Raw genomic sequence first — 27,059 nt, forward strand, 5'->3', positions numbered from 1 at the left:
GTTTCTAATTTTGCCATAAAACCATGCAGTTAGATCAGTAGCCTTGCAGAAACCTTGCACGCTTTTCAAGACAACATTCTATAGAGTTATGGAAGTTTTTTATTTGACTAATGAAGATTAAGAAGTTGAAGCTGATTTAGTTGATGTCTGCAGCAAAACAAAATGTGTGAAGTTGATTGAAAACTCGTCTACACAGACAGAACTGCTGAGCATGCACACAGCTTTTGTAATTGCCTACTTTTTTCTTTTCTTTCTTTCTTTCTTCCCTTCTTCCTTCCTTCTGTCCATCTGTCTGTCCTGTACTGCTTACACACCTTTAAACTACTGACCAGAAAGAGCACAGTTCTGAGTGTTTTCTTCATGAGCATCCATAATTCTGGAAGATATTTAGTCTACTACAGTTTATTTTGGTCTGTAAACCACCCTCAATTTCTATACGAATCAACACAAAGCACAAGCTTAAGCTTTTATATGATCTAGAATTAGCATTTCAGACATGCAGGTCCATAAAATGTGTGGATTGAGATTAACAGGCCCAATATATGCATTTGCCGGTACCTCTGACAGCAAATGTGCAATAGCATTCTTTCATCTGGAAATGAGGTGCTGCAAGGCAGGAGTGCAGGTGGGATATGTGCTGAAGATAACATTAGGCTCTGAGTCACCATTATGCTCCTTTACCCTCTAGTCTACGTATCTACTACAGGAAGAAGCAGGGAAACATTTTTAGGTGAAAATAGCAGGCAGCTGGGCATCTAACTGACACAACATTGGGAAACTTCTTCCTCCTCTAATCTCTTCTTCAGTTGTGTCTGCTTGGGACAGACTTGCAGGGACAGACTTCAGCACAGGAATTATCACACTGAAGCTGTCATTGTAGCCCTTGGGAATAACAGTAAAACACATCTCATCTGAGAGCTTTGTAACTCCTATGGAAAAAAAAACCAAACAAAAAACCCACAAAAAACAAAATCCAGAAAAAATGACCCTTAACTTTGGTTTTGCTCATTTTTCCGTATTACTAGGGAATGGTGACAGGGAATCTGTACAGAGCAAAGAATAAAGGTTTGTCATTTACCAAGGTCTCAGACTCTGTAGATATATTTCACAGTGACACTTTCCCCATGCAGAACATATTCTATTCAAGAAGATTTCTGTAGCCTTACAGTATGTCTCCTCTTTATTCACTGAAGATGCCATGCAACATTTTTATGTCAAAATTATTTCAGAGCATGAGCAGAATCATAAATCTAATTAATTCTGTGTAAGCTGTTACATTCACCACCCAGGAAGTCACAGACAAATTCATGCCCTTTCTGCACTTTTTTGATTTTGATTTTGATTCTGTATGTTTTTACACCTTTGACGCCCAATAAGATTTTTTGTTTGATGCACAGAGTTGTCATAAACAGAGATCAGTATTTCTGGTCCAAGCCTCTGTATGTTCGGGGTTTTTTTAGGCAATAAAATTCTTCAAGGCAAGGGCTTAATATATGACTTAATTTTGTGACATTTTATATGGAAGAGTTTGTCCCTAGTGTGTGTATATATACACGTGCATATGAAATTGCCTGTATGCTCTACACCATTGTGCTTGGCATAAATGACAGTAAATAGTGATATATTATTTTCCTTTCTGAACTGTGGAATAATTAATGGCAATACTGTTATTACTATGACAGAAGGTAGCTTTCTTTTTGCCATGTAACTTCAACAAGGGAAATATGAAGTAGTGCCTAAAAACAAATGCAGCATGTGAAGTTGAAAAAAAATTCTGTTCATGTTGGCCAACTTGTAATCATGTCAATGCAGCAATTTTATAGAATCATCAATAGAATCATAGAATAGTTAGGGTTGGAAAGGATCTTAAGATCATCTAGTTCCAACCCCCATGCCATGGGCAGGGACACCTCACACTAAACCATGTCATCCAAGGCTTTGTCCAACCTGGCCTTATGCCTTAATCCAGTACTCCAGATGGCCTTCTAAATCTGTCGAGGCCCAGGGAGGTATCCAAACATGACATTACCATGAAGACTAAACACAGTTATGTTCCCGAACAGGATGATGCAAATATTGCAGTGCTGACAGACTAAGTCCTTTAAGGAATGTTTACTTGATCCTCTCTTTCTCAGGCTGCAGTAAAAGCTGTGGTGGCATCAACTCGCCTCGGCAGTGCCAGCAGTCACAGCACACACGACAACAACAAGCCCAGCCGTAACCTGTCTCCCATCCATGACAGCAAACCTGAAGAGAAATCTATTCAGGAAGCAGAAGCACCTCCAGAAGAAATGTCTTAGGTCAACATGCTTCCTTGTTTCAGCTGAAATCTGTCATTACATACACCAGCTTACTTGTCATTCAGCAAGAGAGATTCATAGGCTTGGTCTCTCTGGTTCTGCTTAAGAGTGCCAAATACACTGGCTGGTAATCCTACCTTAGATGCATGTTACTGATTATGAAAATAGTAAACAGTTCCATAAGGCATGTTATGAAAACAGTGTTATTTGCAGTAATACCGGCAGGTAAAATCATGGGGATGAATAACTACCTACCATAATGCATATACTTCATATACATGTATCCAGTGTCTCTAGATAGCATTTGAAATTAAATACTACTTAATTTGTCTTCTGTATGTCGTGAACTGCTTCCTTCCAGATTCATAATCCTGCAGCAGACAAAACGGAAGGAAATACCATGACAATGCTTTTAAAACTGACGTATGAAATAATGCTTTTTATCTTTAAAATTGAAAAAGCATTTGGGGATCAATATGCAAAAAACATTCCACTACTTCTGAGAAGAAATTGAAATGTTAGCTCCACTAAGCATGAAGATGTACATTCCTCAAGCTTGTGTTGAGAATGCCTTATCCTGACTTTTCCTATTTATATACAGTATTTTAATGACAACCAAAATTATTCAGATTTCTGCCATTTCGTTCTCTAGTATAGCTAAACAAAACAATAGACTAAAAGAGGATTAGCGTAGATGCAAATTTGAACCATTATATTTATTCATTAATTTCTAAACTGTGCAGATAAAAGACATTTTTATAGGGCCTAAGGGAACAACCTGATATAATACAAGTTATAAATGCTTAAAGGAAGCTATTCCTCAACCCAATGATTTTGCTCTGGAGAAACACTCTTATACAAGCTCTGGGAGCAAGCAGTATAATCTAGTTGCTTCCCAGATCGTTTAACCTCATGAATAACCAGTTTCCACTTGTCAGAACAATTAGTCCAGTTTTCCTAACAAAGGACCCCTCCTGTAAAGTGATCCACCAGCACAGATCTTACACCCATCAGAGCTCCTCTGTCTTAAGTTAAAAGCTGTGATGTGCATGAATCATCTTGTAAAATTAGGGTCAAGCTTTTCAGGTATCTTGATTCTTTTGTTGAGCATAACTAATAGAAATTGAAAAACTAACATGCATCAGTATATATGACCATTTACATTTGTTTGTTATCACTTTGACAGCATGTGAATTTTGTGATGTTATTGATATATTACAGAAATGTAAAAAAGAAGTTGATGTCCAAGAATGTCATTTGTGTTAGTTAAACTTTTTAATACTGATAGCTACGTAACATCCTACTACAAGTCAACATTCCTCTTTTTGCTTTTTTTTCATTTTTATGTTGCTAGGCTTTGCACAGTTTGCCTTGAAAAATGTATCAGCTACTGAAAAAAAGTCATTAATAAAACATTCAGTAGGTACATTTCCTGGTGAAATTAAAGGGTAATATGAAGTTATTCATATAGTAGGCTTGATAAATAAAATATAATCAAGGGAATCCAACACTTTGAAGTCAGATGAAACAGCTGTTGGGGGAATGGCAGCTATAAATAGGCCAGTAAGACACTTCTGGAGGTTTTCCCTTGGAAACAAGTAGTCAGACTAATCACTTTGGAAAAGATGATGGTACACCGACTTATCTCACTTTTTATTCCCTTTCTTACCTCCTGGGAGGTGACTGCAGGATGAACACATTTCTCAGGCACAACTTTCCTCCTCCTGTTACAATGGCGAAGCCATCTGAATTCAGTCAGTGGGGAGGTTTGATGGGAGAGGCTGGATTTCTGTAACGTTTCCTCCTTGGTTTTGGGTAGTTGTTTCTAATCTGCAGAAATCAAGCTGGCTGCACAGTCATTGTGTGCATATCTGTGAGTGCTTGTGCATAATTATTTCTGCCTAAGGCACAGTTTGTTGAACTGAAAAGTAGCCCAGCTGATTCTTGAGGTTATTCTTTGCCAAATTATAAAATAGTATATCATAACTATGAACTGATGCCGTGCAGCTTAAGACCTCTCTGTGACAGCATGGTCTTGGAGGCAGCTCAGTCTTGTGCTCTGGGATTTCACTTGTTCTTGCTTAGTTTTTATTTATTATGCTCAATATAAAACAATCCGGATGTCTGTGCTGAATGAATTGCCAGTACGTGACACAGTAAAGTAGTATGTCTGCTTTAAGTGTGACAGTATCGTAGAGAAGGAAGAGCAATGCGAGGGTGTACGCATGTAACTGAAGAAAGAACTGTTAACATGCATCATTTTTGTATGAAAAATCACATCCTGGAGGCGTCTGCCATAATTCAGACTTGGGAGTTCAACACCAGTATCTGTCTTACTGTGGTTGAAAAATACAAACACACTCAAAAACTACTGGAGGTGGACCAGTTCCATATACGTAGTTATAAATCAGTTGCTTATATGTAGTTATAAACTAGGTAAAATATTACTGATGATCTTTTCTGTTGAAATCTTAAGGTTTAAGTTTTTAAAATGCTCAACATATTAGCGAAGTCTTTCAAGCACAAAAGGGAGAACCTTGCCAACTTTTGGAAGTCTTCGAACTTAGCAAAACTTTTCCTTCAGAGAGAGAGTGTAGCTCTAGCCAATTGAATATTTGAGGTCTAGGCTGAGGATCCAATGGCTTTTAAATGGCTAACCATGTCCTGCCTTTGCACAACAGAGTTTTTTACAAGCTCAGGAAGTTTTGCTCTAAAATAGAACAGATTTCCAGTCATTTCAGACACTTTTATTTGCAATTTTGTGGATGACACGGTGATTGTACTGGCTTGTTTGGACTTCGCGCTGTGGAAGCATGCTGTAAAGATGCAGATACACCATAATCAAACTTCTGAATGCAAAAGAGCATCAAGGCAAAAGTTTATGATACAGCATGTGCTTCAGAATAAGGGTAGTAAGGGCTCTGGTCCCACAAGCGATCAGTCTGTTGGCCATGCAGAGAGTGACAAAAACTGCCTAGCATCCCCCTTGGAAGGACTTAATGCCTCAATGAGCTCTGAAAAGCCACGTGGTGATAGAGCAGCATAGAAGTGACAACCAGAAAGTTTCTGGAAGTGGCTTAGATCAGCAGGGAGTCTCAGGCTGTGGCTCATTGGCAGCTGGGCCTTGGCAATGACAAAATAATGATCCTTCTGCCAGTGAAACACAGAGGCAGCTATGGGAAAGTGAGGACAGCACTGCATGTCCTGCAGTCCAGTGGCAGGGAAAGGGAAAAAATTGCTAGGAGTTGCCAGCGTTCAACTTACGAGATGGATAGCAGCATCCGCTAAGCACCAAAATGCAGGAGGACTCTTGAGAATAAACACTAATTTCCAAATAACAACTGGCAACTGTCCCTCAGCCTGGGAAACACTGTAACTTAGAGCCCTGCTGTGCAGCTCTTGGGATTGTTTTTAAGAGCGGCATACGAAACTGTAGGATGGAGGACTTCGGCTTATCCTTGCGTGGTGTCTTGTATGCTGTGTCCTCACAGAGTGAGCACTCATGAGTCCCAGCTCAGTGCATTGACCCCTGGCTTCTGTTGAGGCTGTATATTTCTCCTGGTGAGGAACTCAGGTTTTTGTGGCTGAGTCTACCTTGCTGCTGCTCCGCTCACAAGTGTATAGCTTATGTAGGCATGTCATTCAAGTAACAAAAAAAATCTTATATGGGAGAAAAGCAGAAATGAAACTAGCCAAGCAAGACACACAATGAGACCGAGAGCACAGTGGCAGGGATACAAGCAAGTCCGGAAGATAGTAAAGGTAAACAGACAGTTCTGAACATCTTTAAAGTTACTTTATAAAAAAACAATAAGTCAAAGAATGTCCTTTGCTCCCTTTCAGAGTAACTTCAGTTACAACATACACAGTACTCTCACAGTAGTGAGTTAATTTTGCTTATGTATAGAGAAGTTTAGCTTTCCTGCTAAGCCCCTGTGCAAAGTCATGTTGTAACTATTGAAACCCACCAGCTGCATTGCCAAATAAGAAGAAAATACAATGATAAGGAATGAAAAAGGGAAAAGTAGGAATAAAATAATTATGTAGTATAGTTATACCTGAAAAGATGTTAGCTCCAGAACATGTATAAACTTTTACTTACAAGACTCTAGATTCTCTGCATAAGCAAAAAATTGCTTTATGTCTGGGACATAAAAGTTCAGGCAAGAGTAATTCAGTGAAGATTGATGGAGGGTCAGTGCAAATATGGAGAGCATGCCGTGGATTGTAAATCTTCTAACTTATATAAGAACGTAACAATGTACATGTATATAACTAACATTCCATCAAAGGCAAAATAAAAAAGTACCTGCACTGCATGCTCTTCTATCCCTCTAGAGTGGAACAGAGAACAACGCAGTCATGGATATGGTCGTTATTGAAAAGCATTCAAATACTGTGGGGATAGGCATAGTACAGAAACAGGAATGGAACAGAATAGTCGAAGTGGCACAGTTCTGAAATTATCAATAAAATTATAGATACATATTAAAATATATATATATGTACATGCACACACAAGTATATAAATTCATCAAAAGAGATGCAGAGACTGCTGAGCAGTCTGTATAAGCCATGTCTGCGCTAACAGTCACAATAGCCTTTTAGGCTGTCTTTTGCCCTTTGCCAGCATTACTCAGCTGGAACTGAAACTACAGTGTTTAACATACTTGTGTACATGGACCATCACTGGATGAAATTCAGTGTAATGGATATTAAGATATGAAAGATTAATAAATACAGATGGCACAGAGTTTTCCCTAGCTCTGGCTCCTTCATAGCAAGATGCAGCTGGAAAAAGAGTGTTTCAGTGCCCTTGTCATTTCGCATGCTCAGGACATGGACAAAAGTGTGGTGACAACACCAGCACAGCATTTTGTGATGGGTTAGAGCTGCCCTAAACCACGCCAGAGGCCCCTGCCCAGCCATGCTCCATCCACAGCACGTGTGACCAAGAAGTGACTAACCTTTTCCTTGTATATCAGGAAGGTGTGAACTGGCCAAGGTATATTAAAGAGCATGTGACTGCTCCTACTAAGTAGCACAGAGCTCCTTCCATAGTATCAGATACTTTTTTCTCTCTGACTAAGAAATTGCAGCATGCCAGAGTGTTATGTGGCAATAAGCAAAGCTTAAAGGAAACAGAGCATCTTTGTTTCAAGAGCAAGAGTTAATACGCATTCATGGCTTGTCGGTTTTCTTCCCTGTTATGCTTCATCTTTTTTCCTGTCCCTGGACCCTGTTGGGCACCCAAGCCCAGCTGACAGCTGCCAGTCAGTGCAAGAAGAGCCATCTGACGCTCGGCAGGTTGCAGCTGCGCTGCCCTGACAAATTTGCTGTTGCCCTTGTGTCTGTCAGATGGTCTCGCTCCTGCTCTTTTTCTTGTTTGTGCCCGAAGAGTTTGGGTTTTACTGTTCAAGCATAAATATATTCTTCTGTGAGCCACCCTTGGTGTAATTTGTCATTACCAGTTATATTACCCAGGGAGAAGTGCTTCCATTTTCCCTCCCCATTTCTTAGACTCATGCTGTTTTCTGGCACCTTTTGTTTCCTTTCTCAAGAGTCTGTACCTGGCTGACAAAAATAGCCTGGTGCTTTGCGACAAATGCAGTGCAGAACCAGAAAAGAATTCAGCTCCTGGAGTTTGGCTCCCAAAAGAAAATTAAGGCACCTGGGCTGCTGTAGAGGCTTTTGGCGGTACGAGCTGCTAACGCTGGAGGTAAGGGATTAAAAGCAAAGTAGCACAAGAGCAGCGCCATGCCAGGCTCTGCTCCTCAGCACCAGGAAGATGCTTTGTCAATGGCATCCTTTTCCTTCCATGGTGAAGATGTGGTTTTGGTCAGTCCAAAGCAGCACATCAGGCTTAGGAACTCTCAAAAATATTGTGTGCGCTATGATCAGTGATCTCCTTGGTATCATTTACGTAATACCAGTTGATATACTTAGTATCCTATTTTTTACAGCATTGCCAGTTAGTGCGTTTGTTGGCAGCAGAAACGGTGAAGTCTGCTCATGACACTTTAGGCCTATTTGTTGTCTGGAACTGTAAATTATGATCTGCTTTATAACACAGAACTGGGTGGAGCCAATCATTGTTTCTGCATATGTACACACAGGGAAAGTCTATCAAAGAGTAAAAAAGACTATAATTCTTATACCTACACTGGGTGGATCTGCGATGGCTCTTGTTATTGAAATTACTGTATCATAGACCTTAGGCAGTTACTCTGGTAACTCAAAAGCTGAGACAAGCCATTGGACATGATTTAGAGCTGCAGGTGGCACGCGATCTATACCAGAGTCAATATGCTCCAGTAGTCACAGAGCTATATTTACTCACCCACAGAACTATGCATAGGGGTCTGCTTTGCCATATCAGCCCTCAGGATCATCTGACATGTACTTTTGAGCTACTTCTGAAAGAAAGCTTTTTCATTAATCTAACAAATTTAAATTAATTGTGCACAATGTCAACAGTTTTTCACCCATGCCCTTAAAAATGCAGCCCTTGGGGAAGCTGTCGTCCAACCCCTGTCAAAGAAATAGTGTTGGGCACCACACTAGTTGTGATGAGGTAATGTGATTTTAATCCTACCCAAGGAATTATTTCTCTCCTTTCTGGACAAGCCAGAGCTGCAGGCTTTGCAAATGTCCGGTGATCAAACTACCTGATCATATCAAATTACCTGATCTTATCAAATTACCTGATCAAATTACCATACTTAACTAACCAAACAGGGTGTGTGACAACTACAGTGCAAAGATCTGTGTCTGTTGAAGAGCCAAATACCTTAGCTGTTGCTGATAAATTCCATCTTGCACTTCTGCTTGAGGTTAACCAAAATGATTAGGCACATTTAAATCATTTGGCTTAGTCCCAGTAATAAAGGCACCAGTGTGAGAGGATCTTTTCAGAGTAAGGCAGTTTTTACAGATATTAACAACAAAACTCTCAAAATGTTAGCTCCAAATAGCTGTGTTGCACCGCGAGAATTTATAGCTATCATACCTGCAAGAACCAGGGTTATCTAGGAAAAAGCAGATCCCAAGGCATGATTGTGCTACTTACAGATGCTAACTTTACATGAACAAGCATAACTGTCATCATGAATCCATAAGTACCACTAAACAGTAAATACCCACCACAAAAACACCAGGGGATTTTACTATTGAGCACACCAAAGAGAGTTTCTTAGATTTGCCTAGCTTGGGAATAAGGTAAAAATTGTCTATGAGCATTTCCTCCAAGGTCTCAGGTTCCTGATTTTTGTTGTTTTCCAGACATCACCTTCTCTCATTTATGAAAGCAGCGCAAATGTATCCAGTACCAGCCTCCTCTAGGTGGAGAAACCTCCCCATTGACCCCACTTTTCATTTGTAAGACATCAAAGCTGTTTTGTTTGTACCATTAATATGGCCCCAGTCTCTTCCTCAGCTTGCTATGAGGCCTGGATTAGTCTTTAGTGGCAAATGGGAGTTTGTCAAGAAACATTTAATGGAGCAAACTGTATGCATATTGAGACAAATATGGACTGTATGCATATTTAGAAAAACATACCTTTGAAGGATTTTCTAAATCCTGCAGCAGCAGTGTCCTTCCTGAGAAGCTATCTTACATGGGAACGACAGTGATCCATGGGACCCTGCAAAGGGTCCTAGGCTAGTTGCCATCACCAACCTACTGCCCCCATTGTGGTGGCGGGTTCCTTGTTTGCTCTGCCCAAATCTTCACCATTTTGGCTGCAGGAAAAAAGGGATTAAAACTGAGAGACTTTTTACTGGAGGTATTTAGAAACAAGAACAGTTAAACAACTTAACTGCTGACAGCTACCCCCAGCTGTGTCTGAAAGCTATTATGCACAATGAGAACCACTTCCTTCTTCACACCATATCTTCATGAGGAGTTATGATAATCCTTCTGATTAAATACCAGAAATTTAATTTAATGTTCCATAAGGGAAATTATTTTGTGCTTTGGCTGATCGTTAGTTTTTGTTTGGGAGAGTTGTTTGTTTATTTGTTTGGCTGGTTGGTTTGGTTTGGTTTGGGTTTTATTTTTTTTATCAGAATACACAGTGTTGAGATGCCTGTGCTTGTGAGATTATCTCTGAAGTGATTAAGTACTCAGGGACAAGGAAAGATGGAGGGTGGACCCTAATCCCTAAAACTAAGATACATGGGATGGTCTTTCAGACACCAAGGATGGCCGATCCAGCTTGCAAGCGAGTGAAAGCAGGGACAAGTTACTGTGTCTACCTCACCTGGGAAAGTAGTTTTTTAGTCCCAAGGAGGTATATCATCATGCCCTTGCAAGCCTGACAGGCACCAAGCAGAGTATGTCTGGCTGCTCCAGACACACAGAAACACCTTAAGCTGGTTTTAACCTGAAGAAATGTGATACATTAAGGGCTTGTGCCTGGCTTAGCCTTGGTTTGAAGACACCTGGCGGCTCTTGGCTTTGAGGCTGGATGAGGACTAGACCATAAACAGGGAATTTCGTGCTTCTGTTAATTCAAGAGTATATGCTGCAGGGTTAGAATATATGCTGATGCTTCTGAGACAAACAGACAAATGGTGCTATAGAACTGGCTATAAAACACGAAGTATTTTATCAGCCTGTTACAGAAACTCATTGATCTCAGAGAAAGGGTGGCTGGACTCCTAATAAAATGAAAAAAGTCAGCTATCTATTAGACTTTCTCAAGTTAGCTCTGTGTCCTGTGTACCTGACTCCTTCTTTTCCTGCTTAATGTGCAAGAAATCCTGTATTGTCAACACTGTTTTCTTGTACTAGCAAAAATGTTAACCACTAAATAGAAGTTTATGGACTGTTTGTTTAACTGTACACCTTTACTTCAGACTAAGCCTGTTTGTGCAGTAACCTTTATGATACTCTGCAGATGAACCAGAGAGAAATTTTAATCAGAAGATACTGAAAGTTTTGTAATTTCAGTGTATTGTATTTGGGACCAAGGTACCTGCTTGTTTGCTTGCATGGAAATGCTAATAAGCTGTGAGAATATGCTTTGATGGTAGGAAGCCTACAAGTTTAATAAGTGGCTTGCATGATTGATCTGATGCTAAATAAACTAGTAAATCTAGAAATGCTTACATCTGTTATTTGCTGACAGCTAATGCTCAGCTATCCTGGGTTCAGCAGTAGCAGTTATTTTTCTCCTTCTTGGTAGCTGGTGCAGCACTGCGTTTTCACTTTCAGCCTGGGAACAGTGTTGATAACACCAAAGTTTTTAGTCGCTGCTCAAATGTTTGGTCTGGCCAAGGACTTTCTGAGCCTCATGCTCTGCCAGGGAGGAGGGGAAGCCGGGAGGAAGCAGAGACAGGACACCTGACCCAAGCTGACCAAAGAGGTATTCCATACCACAGTACGTCATGCCAAGGATGTAACCGAGAGTTGCCCGGAAGCACTAGTGAACTGCGGGCTTGGATGAGGTATCGATTGGTGCTCGGCTGTGGGGAGTGGGGCGAGTTATTGGTTGGCTTGAGGTGTTGTATTCTTTCCTCTCATTATTTCATTTATCATAATTATTATTGGTGGTAGCAGTAGTGATTTGTGTTATACCTTAGTTACTAAACTGTTCTTATCTCAACCCATGGGAGTTGCGTTCTTTTCAGTTCTCCTCCAGGAGTAGGGGGAGGGCAAGAAGGGGGTGCGTGACAGAGCGACTGTGTGATTTATGGATGACTTTTGTTTAAACCACAACATCAGCATCAATTAAGGAACAATAGTCATCATTACAGGGAGATGTAATGATGGATTGTTATCTGTTTATATACCAGTCTTGAATTAATTCCAGCTTGGCATAGCATTTCTCCTTCTCTTTTTCCCTCAAAAAATTTAGCAGTTTGGATAATAAACTAAATCTGTTGTTAGTGGTGAAATACAGAAAAAGTGGGCTGTACAACCTTACTGTACAGGGTTGTACAGGCTGCCCCTGTGCCCGGGGAAGGTTTGCTTAAAGGTTTGCTGGTTTGTGGGGACATCCTTCATATTCCGGTGAACAGCAATGCTGCAATTTCTTTCCGTCTTCCTCCAAATTATGGAGCCCAAAATCCTGTTAGGCATACAGACAAGGAGAGGTTGTACTGCACATCCAGGTAACAAAGTAGTCATGTTTACAGCTGCTCTGAGACACCCCTTTAAGTATTGCCCTGCACCCCGTGAGCCTTGGAGTTTGAATTAGTTACACCCTAGCTGTAATGCTGCCTTGACTGGAACCCAAATTAAAAGCAGCACTGAAATAGACCTGATTTCCTAAGAAAGTCAGGGAATCTTACTTAGGATGGTAATTTGCTCTCCAGGGTCATAACTTGCCTCAGATCTGGGTGTTTGCCGGCAGGCATTTCAGCAGGCCCTGGTACAGAGCTCAGGAAATGCCTTCTGCCAGGCACCGAGGGCACAGCCAAACTGGTCCACGCAAGGCCTGAGCAAGGTCAGTTTCTGATTACACTTTGCCCAGTGACTGACTTAATAGCTCCATCTGCATTGCCTGTATCAACGAAACATTTTTGAGGAACTGTCAGAGACCATGGGAAGGAGGACCTACAGCAGGCAATTAAGAGTGACCCGTCCCTGACTGGTACTTGGAAGATGTTGGAACTGGCAAGGAACAAGGATGTTGGAACTGGAAATACGATGTCAATAAGAAAATCAGATAGACCTTTCACCTGATGTAACTGTAAGGCAAACACAGATGTGCTTCGCTAATTGCTTGGAAGCATATAAATATCGTGTAACCTTTGCAATAAATGATCCAGCTTGTACTCTGCCTCTGGGTCCATACCTCCCATCCTCACAAGGATCATCAGGTAGTCATACTGAGTTGACCCACTGACAGAGCAATTTTTTAAAATCACTTTGGAAGAGACAGTTCCGGCTAATGCATTGGGATTTGGGTCACCTTAACCCAGTTGTGATTATCTCTTCTTGTACGGGTCAGCTGTGAAATACGCACAGGTATCTCCTGTCATGTGCTGTTATGATCTGTGCCTGTTTTCTCCCTGCTAGTGGCACAATCCTGAGGAAGGTTAACCCCACAATAATCAGGCCCTATCTGTGCTGTAAAACTGAGTCACCAACACAGCTCAGTGAGGACTGAAGAAGGCGCAAAGTTTAAATTGTGGTTTAGGACTTCAGGGTATATACTTTCCTAGACATTTAATATTTGGTAGAGATTTATTATTATCTCTGCCATCTTAATATTCTCTTTCACCAAGAAATGGGTTTAAACATCACTATTTTTTTTAATTATTTTAATTAATGTCCTTAGTAATTTTCTGAGGATCAGAAGTGGCCTCTATACCTATTCCTACCCCACTTTGCAAAGAGTGACATGACACGCCCTGCAAGAGCGTGCTGTATCTCAGAGGTCACAGCTCCTTTCCTCAGTGACAGAAGAGGGCTGCAACCCTTTGCTCCGAAGTCAAATGCTACAGAACTCTCCTGCCCTTACGCAGGCTTAGTACAACAAACAAGCAAAGGTTCTGCACAAGATACAAGCATTTTCTTCTTTTGTTTCTGCAGGTGCTAATACATGTCCAAATACATGCTGCAGCACAATTTATAACCTTAATGTACATCTGTAATTGCAAGGTGCTACATGCTCATGTGGTTTGGATTAACTTAGTTTTGATGGTTTAATAAACCATTTCTTAAACATGCTAAAAGTTAGGTTACACTAAGAAAAAGATGGTAAAGTTCTTCCATAGAAATCATGGGGTCATAACAGAAACCCTGTATGTATTTTTAGAATTTAAGCTTTGATAAAATCCTGTACGTACAGTTTTCAAGATACTTCAAAGCGGAAACCAGAGTTGTGTACCTTTCTCATCAAGTTTCTAAGGGATGATAGACTTCTTCGCTTTCAATTCAATTTTGGAGGAAAATTGATAGTATTAGAGATCATCATAGAGCTGAAGATGAACCACATAATCAGAAATAACTCCCCAAAAAGCAACTGAATGCTGTATCTGCCTGCACAAGTACTCAAAAAGCTATATCAATGAGTCTGTTGGAATCCATTGTTTAATTTATTCTGCAACTGCATTCAAAATATAAATACAATCTCTTAAGTGCTGAACAGTCAGTTAAAACCATTGTTAAGACAGACTTTAATATTCTGAACGTAGACACAACTTTTCTGGTTTCACTAGAATTATGGCTACTTTTACAGGAGTGAAACTCCTATGTTAAATCACCAGCTCACACCATCAAAACAGTTCTGGTTACTTACGATTATTGTAGGAATTACCACTCTTTTCATATTTTATAAATTTATCGTATTTCATATTTCTGCGTTAAGCAAATGTAAGACTAGGATTTGTGGCATTCCCAGAGCATCTATCTGAAGTATTGGTCCACCTCCCAGCTCCAGCACACTGGACTGCCCCAAATTGAGCTTACTCCAGTCTCTACAGATGACAAGTAAGGAGCACAACTAAAAGCAAGGTTTAATGCTGGAAGTGTTAGACGAGGCACAGAAGCCAAACATGAAAATTGCCTCATCTTTAGCCATCTTTCCCATCCAGCTCAGTGCATCCAGTTACAGTGTCAAAGATTAGACAGTCATATCGCCTAAATCCCTCAAAAGTGAGATTTTTGTTGGGGGTTTTGGTGTTTTTCTTTTCCCCCAAAATACTAGCCATATAAAAATAATTTTCATGTTTCCATATACATGCCATTTCCCTAGCAAAAACTGGTCCCTGCTATTCTTGAGTGCCTCGTTCAGAAGTCACTTTTGGATAACTATATGTCAGTTTAACCAGAACACTCTTAAATTCAAGTACTGGTGAACCTCGCAATCTTGCAGAAATTCTGCTGCTGTGAGGATGACAGAAATCTTTACTAGCTACTTTACTTTATCTCCCACTATCTCCTAATATGCAAAATATAGGCTCATGTGCTTTCTCCTTTCAACTGCTTTCCTGTTTTTACTGTCTTGGGCTCCATCTAGATTGCCCACTAACTTAGGAGGATAACAATGCCATAGTGGGAACAGAGGTTCTGATGGGGTAAGTACTTGATTTTGTGGCTTTCTTGGTTCTGACTGCGCTTTGGTTAAAGAACAGCTCTGCTTCAAGATCTAACTCTCAATCCTCAGACATATAAAAATAAGGTTTGGTTTCAAATAAATACAACACACTGAAACTGGACATGTTTCTTGTTCTGTGTAACTCCATGGCTCAACTGCTTGGAATGACTGTAGGGTATCAATTATGCACTGATTCAACAACATAATCAGCTTACATTGTCAATCACTGCACTCTTAAATCAGAAAAAAAATTGTGTGAGAGTCCCAAAATAAATCCTTAAATTCTAGGCACCTTTCATGATTTCTCCTCAGCTGAAAACTACAGAATTGTACAATGCTCTTTCACTGATTAAAAAAATAATAATCAGCCTCAGTTCTCTGTCTCCAGCAGTCTCTACTCTGTTACTTACTTGAAAGTTTACAGTCACTGGCAGCAGCAACAGACTATGTCTGTTAAAACATAGAAAGCCAGTTCAGTCAGTGCTTAAGGAATAAATTACTATAATGCAAATTAGAAGGGCTACTTTGCTTTCAGAAACTTCACTCTTATTCACAAAATTTTTCAATTTCTAGGCCTGCTACTAAAAACAACCTCATAAAAAGGAAACCTGCATGTACAAAATTTTCTTAAAAACATCATCATACCTAAAATACACTAGCTATTTTCTTCCATTTAAACGTTGTTTCTTCAGCTGTTCTGTGCTTAATTAGCCTATCTTCAATGAAAGCATAAAATGCCATTTCACTGAACCCCAAGTAAGGATAGATAGCCTGTAAGTGTTAGAGCCTTTAGAATGCATGTTTGGAAGAGGGACCTCCTAATCTCTTCTGCAGTGCCTAGTGCTGCACAAGCATCATCCTAAAAGTGTCCTGTGCTCCTTTCAACCCATTTCTCCAGCACTGAAGGACCTCTGTGTAGACTTAAACCGAGCTTATTATAGAGCAATGGAATATTTCTTCTATATATACATCTGTATCACAACCCTTCAATTAGTTGATCCCAGCAGTTTAAAAAACCCAAACATGAATATGTATATCCATTATACACATAGTCTTTATAACTGGAAAAAATAAATAGGGTACACTTCAAACAGTTTCCTCTATAATCATGTCAGCATTTATCCCACATAGCACTACTGCTAAGGCTTTGTATTTGTCTCTCTAACAGTACTAGGAAGGAATGGACACTACTGTTTAGGAAAAAAGAGTATCTACTGACACTGATTCCTTAGTGTCCTTGGTAGTCCTTGTGAATTTCCAGTACTATGGGGCATAACACGGAAGGCAGAAAAGATGGAAAAAGTAACTAAGGAGTTTAAACGCAACTGCAGAATACATGTGCTTTCTACAACCACGAGCGTGCTTGAGCAGTAAGAAAAGTACTCACTGTTCAGAGTTCAGCTACAGTGGCCAGTGTCAACAGGGACAGTATTGCAGGGAAACAATTTTAATCCGAACATTTTTTTCCTTAGAGTTCATTCCCAGCCCTTGGATTGTACATGTACCACTGGCCACAATATACTGGGACTCCAAGGTACTTTTCCTAATTACTGTGTTAAACTTGCTTCTACTAGGACTGGTAAAGCATAGGGATAATTACAATCTCATCTGAGCAGATGATGCATACCAACATTAGAGCTTAATGGCAGGTTTTAAAGACAATTTGGGTTCCTAGCAACACAGATAATAAATAGTCTTTTGAAAGCCCCTGATAAGTACCTGTCAGCATCACTGGGCAGCTAAATACCCTTAAAAATGTGACCCTTCATCTCCAGAAGATCTGAGCAAATCTCAGCTTGAGCTTTGGCCTTCAGTTCTTATGTTTTCAGATGCTGATTTCAGTTATTGCAAAGATCAATCTCAAGCCATTACCACAGAACGCTAAAGTGCAGTGTGCCAGCATGCTAGCTGTCTGTTGTGGCTACACCAGCACCTATACCTGAAGCAAGTTAGTCATCCTTTCTGTTGCTTTAGTAATTCCAGGATTTTCAGTTAAGGAAGAAAAAAAACAAAAAACAAACAAACAAAAAAAAACCAAACAAAAAACCCCAAAAATCAACAAAACCACAAAAACCCACAGAACACAACTGCATGAAAATTGAAGTGAAAAATGCTTTAGAAGTACTGAGTATTACACTTGTAGAGATTAATCGGAGATTTGCTATTTTGACGATTGTGTGATTAGAAGCCTACTAAGAACTATGGAAATACACCAGATGACTTACACGAGCTTTGGATCAGCTGTAGGGGCATTTCTTTATCTATGCACTGAGACTGTTATATACAACAGTTAAGTAAGTTACAGTTACAACACTGAAGAAATGCCAATAATGAATGCTTCTTTTTTTGCTAAGAAGAGCAAATAGCTTTCTTGCAAATAGTATAATTTAATAACTTAACTATGTAATATCCCTGTGATCAATTGAATTTGTAAAACAAACTACAGATGCACCTGTACAAACTAAATATATCAAAAAATTTAAGTAAATATAAAAATGTGTATTACAAAATCACATTTTCAATGAGATGCTGCCTGTACAGCAACCTGCGCCAGCAAAATCCTAAGCATTCCACTCGCAATACTGTTGAAGAGAGCTGAGTTCATGCTGCATTTTCCAAGGCCTCCCTCCCCCCCATTATTTGTGTTTTATACCTAAAAAGCCAGAGACTACTCCTCACACAACTGCACAGTGATGAGCAGGAAATGGAATCTCACACCATGAATTAGGAACATATGCTAACTATCACATTAAAAGGTACTTCTTAAACTTGTTTGGATCCCTCAGTATAAAGGTTCAGGTATCATTCAGGAGAATGTCACTTCTTTACTCAATAGCTAACCTATGCTAAGCTAAACAATAGCATTTGATTGCAAGAAATGCATGAGCTCTTAAGTCACTGTTTGTCTATGTTTTAAGTGCCTTTTTGAGGTCAGAGTAGAAATTGGCCAGGGTACTTGACATGGCAGTGTCCACTGCAGACTGTGGTAGCATCCCTCGCAGTTCAGTCTGAATATAGCCTGTCAAAAGACTGTGGCTAGGATAGTCCTTAAGAGGGACACAGAACCAACCACAAGGGTGATTGAATCCACGGACAAAGTTAGGTCTCACGTCTCCACAGTCTAGGCTTATACCTGTCAATTAAAAGAAACAAAGGAAAATTAATTTGAGACAGAGGTAAAAAAAAAAAGTATGGTAAATTTAAAATTTACAACTTCCTGTTTGGAAAATTTAGAAGTGACAGACTTCAAGTTTCTGAGTATTCTCATGCATAGAAGTTGCTCTTCATTCTACCTCCACAACAGACAAGGAGAGTTCAACAGCAGGAATTCTGACATTATACAGACATTCCTCTCATTTACTGGCAAGTTAAGCACGCTGCTACTCCACCCAGTTTGCTGCAAGAACTGAGCCAGAGCATTTAACTTGTCTCTACTACTCTGGTCCCATAGTTGGCATAAGTGAAACTTGGCACACAGGGATGGCTCCTGGGTAAGCCATCAACTTGTATACTACTTTAAATTTATAAAAAGTTAAAAAACCTTTGAAACACTTGCTGGAGACCATCTTACACCATTTTGAATGCCTACTGCAAAACTAAACTTGATCTGAATCAAATCTTCAGCAAAGCAGCTACTTCACAATAAGAATTAAGCAGAGACGTGGTGCCTTACCACATGTTAGAATCCCATCTTCATAGCTTGTAGTGTAAGAGAAATCAACAAACTCCCTTGGTGCTATGATGTTCCAAAGCTGGCCAGCAGTGGTGTAGCGCATCACACAGCAGTTCTTGTTGAGTGACAGAATACAAAGTGTCAGAAAACAAAAATAACTTAGTGTAATGAATACAGAGAAATTTATGCTTGTAGGCAGCTAGCCTTTTCCACAAAGGTCACAGCTTCTACACTCTGCAAACAGCTTCAGTGAGGTCTGAATGGTTCTGTGTGCAGGGACAGAGAATATCTGGCACCTTTAAACCATAGAATCATAGAACTGTCTGGGATGGAAAGGACCTTAAGATCATCTAGTTCCAACCCCCCTGCCATGGGCAGGGACACCTCCCACCAGACCATGTAACCCAAGGCTCTGTCAGAAGAAAACAAGCTACATGAAAAGGCGCTGGCACATCAAATACCATACCGTAACTCTCTGTATATGAATTTTATCAGAGGTTACCAGAACTCCCAGGTGCAAGAGACTTGTGACTGACAAAGTTTTACTCCTTGTTTTTAGCACTGATGGATAGATGAGCTTCAGAATAGGACTGTGCAGCCAGAAACCCTCATCTGAGGTGACCCACTGCATGCATGTGCAATACCGCATGTGCATGCAAAAATATGTTGGTATTTGTTGGAATCATTGTTCTGCTGTAGTTAAATTCACATATGCATCTATACACGTTTCCCTTAAGAATCTAAATCAAGTCTTCACCTCATCAAATGTTTTCATGATGTCCATTGTTGTCATTAAGCTGTCCCAGTATAGCCTACAAGGTCCAGGGCGAATGTGATCCACTATTCTGTTAGTAACATCTTCCACCACTCCTTGAGCTTTGTAGCTAAAGAAACATATGTTTACATTTAAAAGTAAAAAATTCTTTATAAATATTCCATTACCTTGCAACAGTGCATTTACTATAATACCTGGAATTATGGTCAGTGAACAATTGTATCAGAAAAACTACAAAAAAAAAAAACCCTATGGGTTTTCCTTCTCAGCAATAAATGTTATTTGCAGAAACTTTGTCCCTGTGCTGCAATCAACATTTTGTAAATGGCAAACTACTTCCTCAGATAAAAATTATCATGTTTATTCCTCTAGCTTGTAATTTTGCCCTGTTGCTGGGCAAGAAAAGGAGTTCACAAGGGACAAATAAAGATATGAGGAAAAAGAAAGGATAGCAGGAATACAATGGGAAAAGGATTTTTCATAAAGTAGAAGTAACAGTAGTAGAACAAATCTAATGAGAAACTATGTTATTATAAAATAATTTTGTATAAGACATTACAGTACATTCATTTGTTATTAGATAGTTTTTAGTGGACACCAGAGACATTGTTCACTTGCATTATACTGGACCCAGCTCCTGAACGGGAAGAATCCATCAGGATCAGTATTTTCAAAATACTTATTCATTAAGCTGTTCTTATTCATAGGAAGCAACTATTCAAGCAACAGATTCCTCTATTCACTAGTTCACCCATATTCACTCATAATTACCTTGTTGGAGCCAATCTCAGCTGTATAGTCAGAACTGGCGGACCACAGGAGCATGCCAGTGGCTTCACTGTGTCCTTCAAAACTTGAAACTGTCCTTTTTATTTCACCAGGTATATATACAACACTGGTGTCTTCACCTACATACAGCAGCCACTGCCCTCTTGGCAGTGGTTCCAGCTACATAATCCGTTGATGCCAGTGTGCCTGTGGCACTATAGAGTCAGCAGACTCTTAGTGTCTGGGATCATCAACTTCTGCAGACTTCACAGGATTCATATTCTACAAGGCATATGTGCCTTTGAGATACTTTCAAACACTACTGCTTCACACAGCTTTTAATCTCTTCACAGTGCTGTTTTCTAGTAAATATTTCTCTACCTAAACCTACAGAACCCAGTGATAGACACTCACACAGGAAGGGCCTTTATGTCATACATTTTTCCCACAACTATACACTTGATATTTTACTCTACTGCATAGTCACCACAACAGTCTTAAGTACTGACTGGGCTTTCACCAAATAACACTTGGATCTATTGAACCTGGACTTGACTCTTTGGTTTGCAGACCATCTTTCTAATAGGTCTGGGCATATGCTGCTGCCTACTCAGGCCAATATGAGTTTTGTGGTGTGTTCCAGTTTTCACTGTTCAATGTTCTAGACAGCATGCAAGCTAAAGTGCCAAAGTGTAACACTAAAGAAATAACACAGGCACACTAGCTGATCCACTTAGCTTCTCCTCTGGAGTATCTGTGTAGCTGAGGGCTTCCTTCATTTATGAATTCTACAAAGCACATCTGTGGAACCTTAAAAGTGGATTTGCTCTGCAGGCAAACTTACAGGTATCCACTGAATTCCTCTGATGGTTTACGCCACACAGTTGCATGTTTCTGAAATAAAATGGAAGATAGCATTTTTACTGTCACTTATATACAATTATAAAGTGTTCAGAAAATGCATCAATATTTTGAAGAAAAAAAAATAACTTTATCATTAAGTATGGCTAACACTCACTGATGCGGGCACTTCTGTACACTTTTGTTAAGAATAGAAGATGTTTCATACATCTTTGACTAGTAATATTCCATTAAAAAAAAAAAAAAAATCAGTCAATTGCCTTTCTTAGTGTCAAATACTAGAAGTCCGTGCAGAAATAGGGCTTGGTAGGCCAAGCCAGCTTACTGTGAAAACATATAGAGTAACGGAACCACATTATTCTGTAAAGCCTTTCAATTGAAAGGCAACTGGAAAACCATTATATGCACACTACTCAGAAAGGAAGATTAGACAACTTCTGCTCGCACCCCTGTTACACATGACCAAGCAGAAGTGTGCAGGAGGTGCTGACCATAGCAGAAAAGAAAGCTTAAGTTACCCTTCTCTCCTAGGTGCCTGAGTAGATGTGCCTTGCAAGCAGTAGTCTACCAATTTGAAAATTATCCTGAGAAAATAAAGAAACCAGTATCTTCTGAGTTTTATCTAACTCTGAAATGGAACCTCTTTACAAAATCTCTCCATTTTAGTATTAAACAGAGTACCATATGGCAGCTTCTTATTTGGAATCATGATTACATAAGCACTAAGGACCAAATGTCCTAAAGAATAGACCGTAAGTACTGCATCCAGAATGGTTTAAGATAATTTGGGGCAAAACACACCTCCCTGGCAGGTAGCTAAAGCTGCGCATTTCTTTTACAGGGCACAATACGGAATGAAAGAAAGGCGGAAGGAGAGAGAATGGAGGATCCAAAACACTGAGATTCAGGTAACTTCCTAAAGGAAAACAAAAGTATAGCTATAAGACATCATTTAGCAGAGCAGAGGTGGTACAGGTTTTCTGCAAGATGGCTTGGCTTGTTTACTCTGTTCCTCCCTTTTGAGACACTGAATTTGTTAGTTTTACAAATAGTCAAGTTACATTTGGAACACTTAAGCATCTCTTATCATCTCACAAAATAAATAAATACAAAAAATAAATAAAGACCCATTCAAAGCACTGTAACAAAAGGGCAAAGACAGAAATTCACCACACTAGTACTACCACACTGCTACACTGAGATACCAAAATACACTTGCATCTCCTATGCAGGACAGGGTTAAAATGTATTCAACCAGCCGAGAAATGATGCACCAGCAAAGTCTTTTCAGCTTGATGAAGCAGGGCTCAGAAAAACCAAGCAGCTCCAAAGAAGGGTATGCAAACTGCTTGGAAAAAGCAGGAACTGAATTCCCTTTCATGGAAAGAAACATGTGGGGCTCTGAAGGCAATGGAAACATGAAGCAATACAAGAGAAAGAATTCAGAATGATCTCACATTTTAAGAGGAAGACGTTTGGAAGCTGAGGCATGATAGGTTCAAGCATTATAGATAAAAGTAATTACAAAGGCTGGCAGAGTCCATCTGTAGGCTGTAGCTGGTCTGTGGAAAGTACAAGTGAGCATCTTGCAAAACTGCTAGGGCTAAAAGAAAAGCTTATAGTTCTACACAGGTAGGATTTTTTTGTGAAATACTTCCCTGAAAATGGGTAGAAGGACTGATAGATTATGTCTGCAGAAAGTAAAACCACATCCTGTCACCTACAGATGTACTATCCTGAAGGGTGGTTCCATAGGGCCTCTCATAAGAAACTCCTACAAGAATTTGCCAGGTGTTTCACACCCATGTTATCCAGCATAACAACCTCTCTTCCCTCTACAAGTGATCTGCAGTTTTCTTAAAAGAACAAATTGGTCTGCATGGACCAAACCACCTTTCACTCACGGTTTTCTTGGTGACCCTCCACTCGTTGTCTCCGATGCTGTGGTACTGAACCAGGGTGTTCCGCAGCATGGAGGCCAGGGGTGCTGAGTTTGACAGGAGATCCATTTGCTTTTCTCCTATGTAAAGACACCCATTGCACAGACACAAGCACCAGAAACGGACATCACACTAGGGACGTCAAAGACAGCATGATGCATTTAAATCACAGAATCACAGCACAGTCTGGGTTAGAAAGGACCTTAAGATCATCTAGTCCCAACCCCCCCCCCCCCCCCCGCCATGGGCAGGGACATCTCCCACCAGACCATGTAACCCAAGGCTCTGTCCAACCTGAACAAGAATGGGGCATTTACCACTTCCCTGGGCAACCTGTTCCACTGCCTCACTACCCTCACAGTAAAGAACTTCTTCCTTGTATCTTATAATATACCCTTATGTCTTCCTTACATCTTATACCTGAACTTCCCGTTTCAGTTTAAACCCATTATCCCTTGTCCTGTCGCTACAGTCCCTGATGAAGAATCCCTCCACAGCACCCTTGTAGGAACCCGTCAGGTACTGGAAGGCTGCTATGAAGTCTCCACTCAGCCTTCTCTTCTCCAGGCTCAACAGCTCCAGTTTTCTCAGTATGTCTGAGAAAGGGAGGGAGGTACTCCAGCCCCCTTATCATCCCCGCGGCCCTAAATCCACACACACTTAACAGGGAAAGCAGAACCACCGCCTGCCCTGCCCGTTCGGCTTATACATCCCCTCAGGGATCCCCTCAGGACCCCTCGGGGAGGCAGGGCGGAGGGAGCGCAGCCCGCAAGACAAAGGCCGCCCTCATGGCAGTTAGGAGCCATGATGGGCGAGAAACACTCGCCCCTCCTCCCGGACCCGGGCTCCCACCTTTGTCCGCTACCCTTCGCCGCCTCCACCTCCACGGCTGCCGGAACCGCCGCCAGTCCCAGCAGCACAACGACCAATGCCGGCAGCCAATGAGAGCGCATCCGGTTTCCGGGCGCAGCCAATGGTAGCGCGACCCGCCGGGGAGGGAGATGGGTGGAGGAAGTAAGGGCTCCTTGTCTTCTCGTATCATGCGACCTCTCGGCATGTCAACGGGTTGTCGTCACGAGCCGGAGGAAGGCCGGCGCCCCCCTATTGGCTGCAGAGGAGGAGAGCGACGCCGTGATTGGGTGGGGGAAGTGGAGCGATGGGAGGGGCGGGGTTATCGCCGCTGGGCCGCGTCCGAGAGCGGGGTTGTGAGTGAGAGGGAGTGGTGGGGTGTGGTGGTGCAGCGGAGGTACATGTTGCCGTTTCTCCCTTTCGCTCCACTTCGCTCCCCTCCCCTCCGCTCCCGTCCCTTTTTCCCTACCCTCTCGTCCCTTTTTCCCTCCCCTCTCACTTTCCCCCTCCCCTCCCCAGTCCCCTGGCCTGGGCTGGCCTCAGGGGTTCTGTTAGGCCTGATGCATCCCACCGGTGCCATGTTACCACAGGACTGCAGTGTGTGCTCGGAGCAGCCCAAACCGCAGTCACCAGGCCACGTCTGCTCGTTTTTTTGACGCATGACCTGCTGCTGTCACTTTCTAAAGTGGTGTCACGGAATCTTCAATTGGAAACAAAAGGTTTGTATAGCTATGAAGGACTTGAGGTGGTTCAAAGCACAGCAAGACACATGTGGTGAGGAACTTTGAGATACTCTTGTTTTCAGTCAGCAGTGCTTGCAATGTGATTGAGCAGGCTTTTGAGGAAGTGTTGAAGGGTTGCTTTTGATTCAGAGAAATCTCCAGGAACTCGCCAGCAAACTTTCAAGTTGACAAGCAGATACTCTTTATTGCGGCGCCAGGAGACACGGGGGATAGCTCCTCCTAGCGTGTCTCTTCCAAGCATCAACCAGGCTGTGATTATGTCGTCCTTAAACATACATATTCATTAGATTACATACATTACATCGTACTTTTAGAGAATGCCTGCTCTATGCATGCAAAAATGTGGTAGTGGGCTTTCAGACCCCTGGTGGTTATTTACGCATCACTTTGTTTTTGGATCGTTGTCATTCTGGCAAAGCTTATCTAAGTAGTTTCCTTTTCTCTGTAGTTACTAACAAAGCCTAACATCCTTGAGGTTACTCATTTATAACCCTATTCTTCAATCCCCCTTTTTCTTGTCCTATTGCAGATTCTTTTGCGACTGAGTTTATTCTTTTTTAAAGTTTCCTGAATATTTTCCTGTTTCTGCGTGATGCTTAATTTTGTTTCTCTTCCATTTATCATAGTTCATCATGGATTCTTTGCAGCACCAAAAGGAGCATTGGACCATTATACATGTAATCACAACCATTCCTATTATTACCAGTACAGTAAAGAAACAATTGTCTCAACAAGGAGAGATTGGGTATCCGTGATGTTAATTTTTCCCAGATTTCCTCAGATCCCCATGAGGTGCTGTCCTGTGTCACCTCATGAAATATTTTAACTTGTTTCCGCATCTAATCTGTACCGATTTGTCTTAAATGGAATAGGGAGGCCAATTAAAGGAATACCCAGTCTCTCTCCTGATTTAGGTAGCTGAGTACAGATCCAACAATCACTCTTGTTTAAGACACTAGTAACATTTTATATCAATCTCAGATACAGATTTTGATTCCATGCTTCTACACCTGTTGTTATACAAGTCCAAACTGTGATCGATGTAGTCTCATATGCGTCGGTCCTGAAGACTCGACGCGCCGTACTTTTTCTCGGTTCTGGTGGTTTTCTGGTTCTGGCACCTTCTTGATTCTTTAGTAATGTATCCGAGCAGGCTGTTCCTTTATCTTCACTGCTGTAAAGGTAGTCAGTAATATCTGGTATGGTCAGCTCCACTTCTCTTCTAGGGGATCACCTGCAAAATTCTTAATAAAACCCCCCATCTCCTGGCTTTAAAGGATGAATAGGATAATCTAAACCTCTGGCCCTGGTCCCTAACACTCTGCCATTTATTTCTTCTAACTGTTTTTCCAGGTTTACTAAGAACTGTTGAAGGTATCCTTCTCCTACTTCTTGAAGGCTCTCTCCTTTAAATTGAGATTGATATGGTCTTCCATATAGAATCTCAAATGGGCTAATTCCTTCCTTTGACTGAGGTTTTGTTCTGAATCCCAATAAGGCCAATGGTAGTGCTTGATACCAATATAACTTAGTTTCTTGACAAATCTTCCCAAGCTGTTGTTTAATTAACTGATTCGTTTTTTCCACTTGCCCACTGCGCCGAGGCCTATATGGAACATGTAATTGCCAATCTGTTTCCAATTTCTTGCTACCTGATATCTGTTTACAGTCTTAGGGTTATTTATCAGACAGAGTTGACATTGTTTTGTCACTAATTGCACTATGGTATATAAATTTCTTCTTATGATCTGTTTGTTTAAATGTTTATACAAGGCATTACTTCCCCAATGAGTTTTGTTATGTTCTTCTTGTAACAGCTTCAGTAATTGATTATAGGGGATCACTACTTGCCCATCAGGTATTTTTATCCAACACTTTTCATTTTCCTGTCCTTCCAAGTCTTCCATTAGTTTCTTACCTTCTTTAGAGTACCTAGATTTATTTTGCTCAATTACCAGTTTACCATCAGGAATTAAGGACATAACCTCCACTCTTTCTGTTTCTGCCTCCCTTTTAGCCTCATGATCAGCCAAATTATTTCCAGTCTCTTGAACAGAGTTACCTTTTTGATGTCCTTTACAATGTATGATAGCCACTTCAT

At 40.8% G+C, this 27,059-nt stretch overlaps 2 protein-coding genes and 1 long non-coding RNA gene across 5 annotated transcripts in view; 1 reads left to right on the plus strand and 2 right to left on the minus strand.

The window, feature by feature from the left end:
- Positions 1-3,740, plus strand: part of CAMK4 (calcium/calmodulin dependent protein kinase IV) — a 136,902-nt gene extending 133,162 nt beyond the window's left edge. Inside the window, exon 11 of the mRNA XM_065662072.1 lies at positions 2,136-3,740. Within this exon, the coding sequence (XP_065518144.1) occupies positions 2,136-2,300 (165 nt within the window). The 3' untranslated portion in view covers positions 2,301-3,740. The remainder of the gene's footprint in view (positions 1-2,135) is intronic.
- On the minus strand, positions 145-13,385 carry LOC136004999 (uncharacterized). 2 transcript variants are annotated; one of them, XR_010608655.1, is made up of 4 exons: positions 12,225-13,385; positions 8,641-10,040; positions 3,970-6,757; positions 145-2,671 (listed from the first exon to the last, which is right to left on the minus strand). It is a non-coding gene; the product is annotated as an uncharacterized LOC136004999 (long non-coding RNA). The 2 variants fall into 2 exon arrangements; XR_010608656.1 differs by lacking the exon at positions 145-2,671 and having other exon boundaries at positions 2,998-5,116; positions 6,610-6,757.
- Positions 13,386-14,325: 940 nt separating this feature from the next.
- STARD4 (StAR related lipid transfer domain containing 4) lies at positions 14,326-24,366 on the minus strand. Of its 2 annotated transcripts, none has more exons than XM_065663078.1 (6): positions 24,219-24,366; positions 23,331-23,446; positions 21,410-21,459; positions 19,780-19,906; positions 19,023-19,137; positions 14,326-18,482 (listed from the first exon to the last, which is right to left on the minus strand). In XM_065663078.1, exons 2-6 carry the CDS (start codon positions 23,433-23,435, stop codon positions 18,256-18,258), a joined length of 624 nt encoding a protein of 207 aa, XP_065519150.1. In that variant the 5' UTR covers positions 23,436-23,446; positions 24,219-24,366; the 3' UTR covers positions 14,326-18,255. The 2 variants fall into 2 exon arrangements, with proteins under 2 accessions (XP_065519150.1, XP_065519149.1); XM_065663077.1 differs by having other exon boundaries at positions 23,331-23,498; positions 24,219-24,299.
- Positions 24,367-27,059: the final 2,693 nt, after the last annotated feature.

Source organism: Lathamus discolor, chromosome Z (genome assembly GCF_037157495.1).
Source record: "Lathamus discolor isolate bLatDis1 chromosome Z, bLatDis1.hap1, whole genome shotgun sequence".
Classification (NCBI taxonomy): domain Eukaryota; kingdom Metazoa; phylum Chordata; class Aves; order Psittaciformes; family Psittacidae; genus Lathamus; species Lathamus discolor.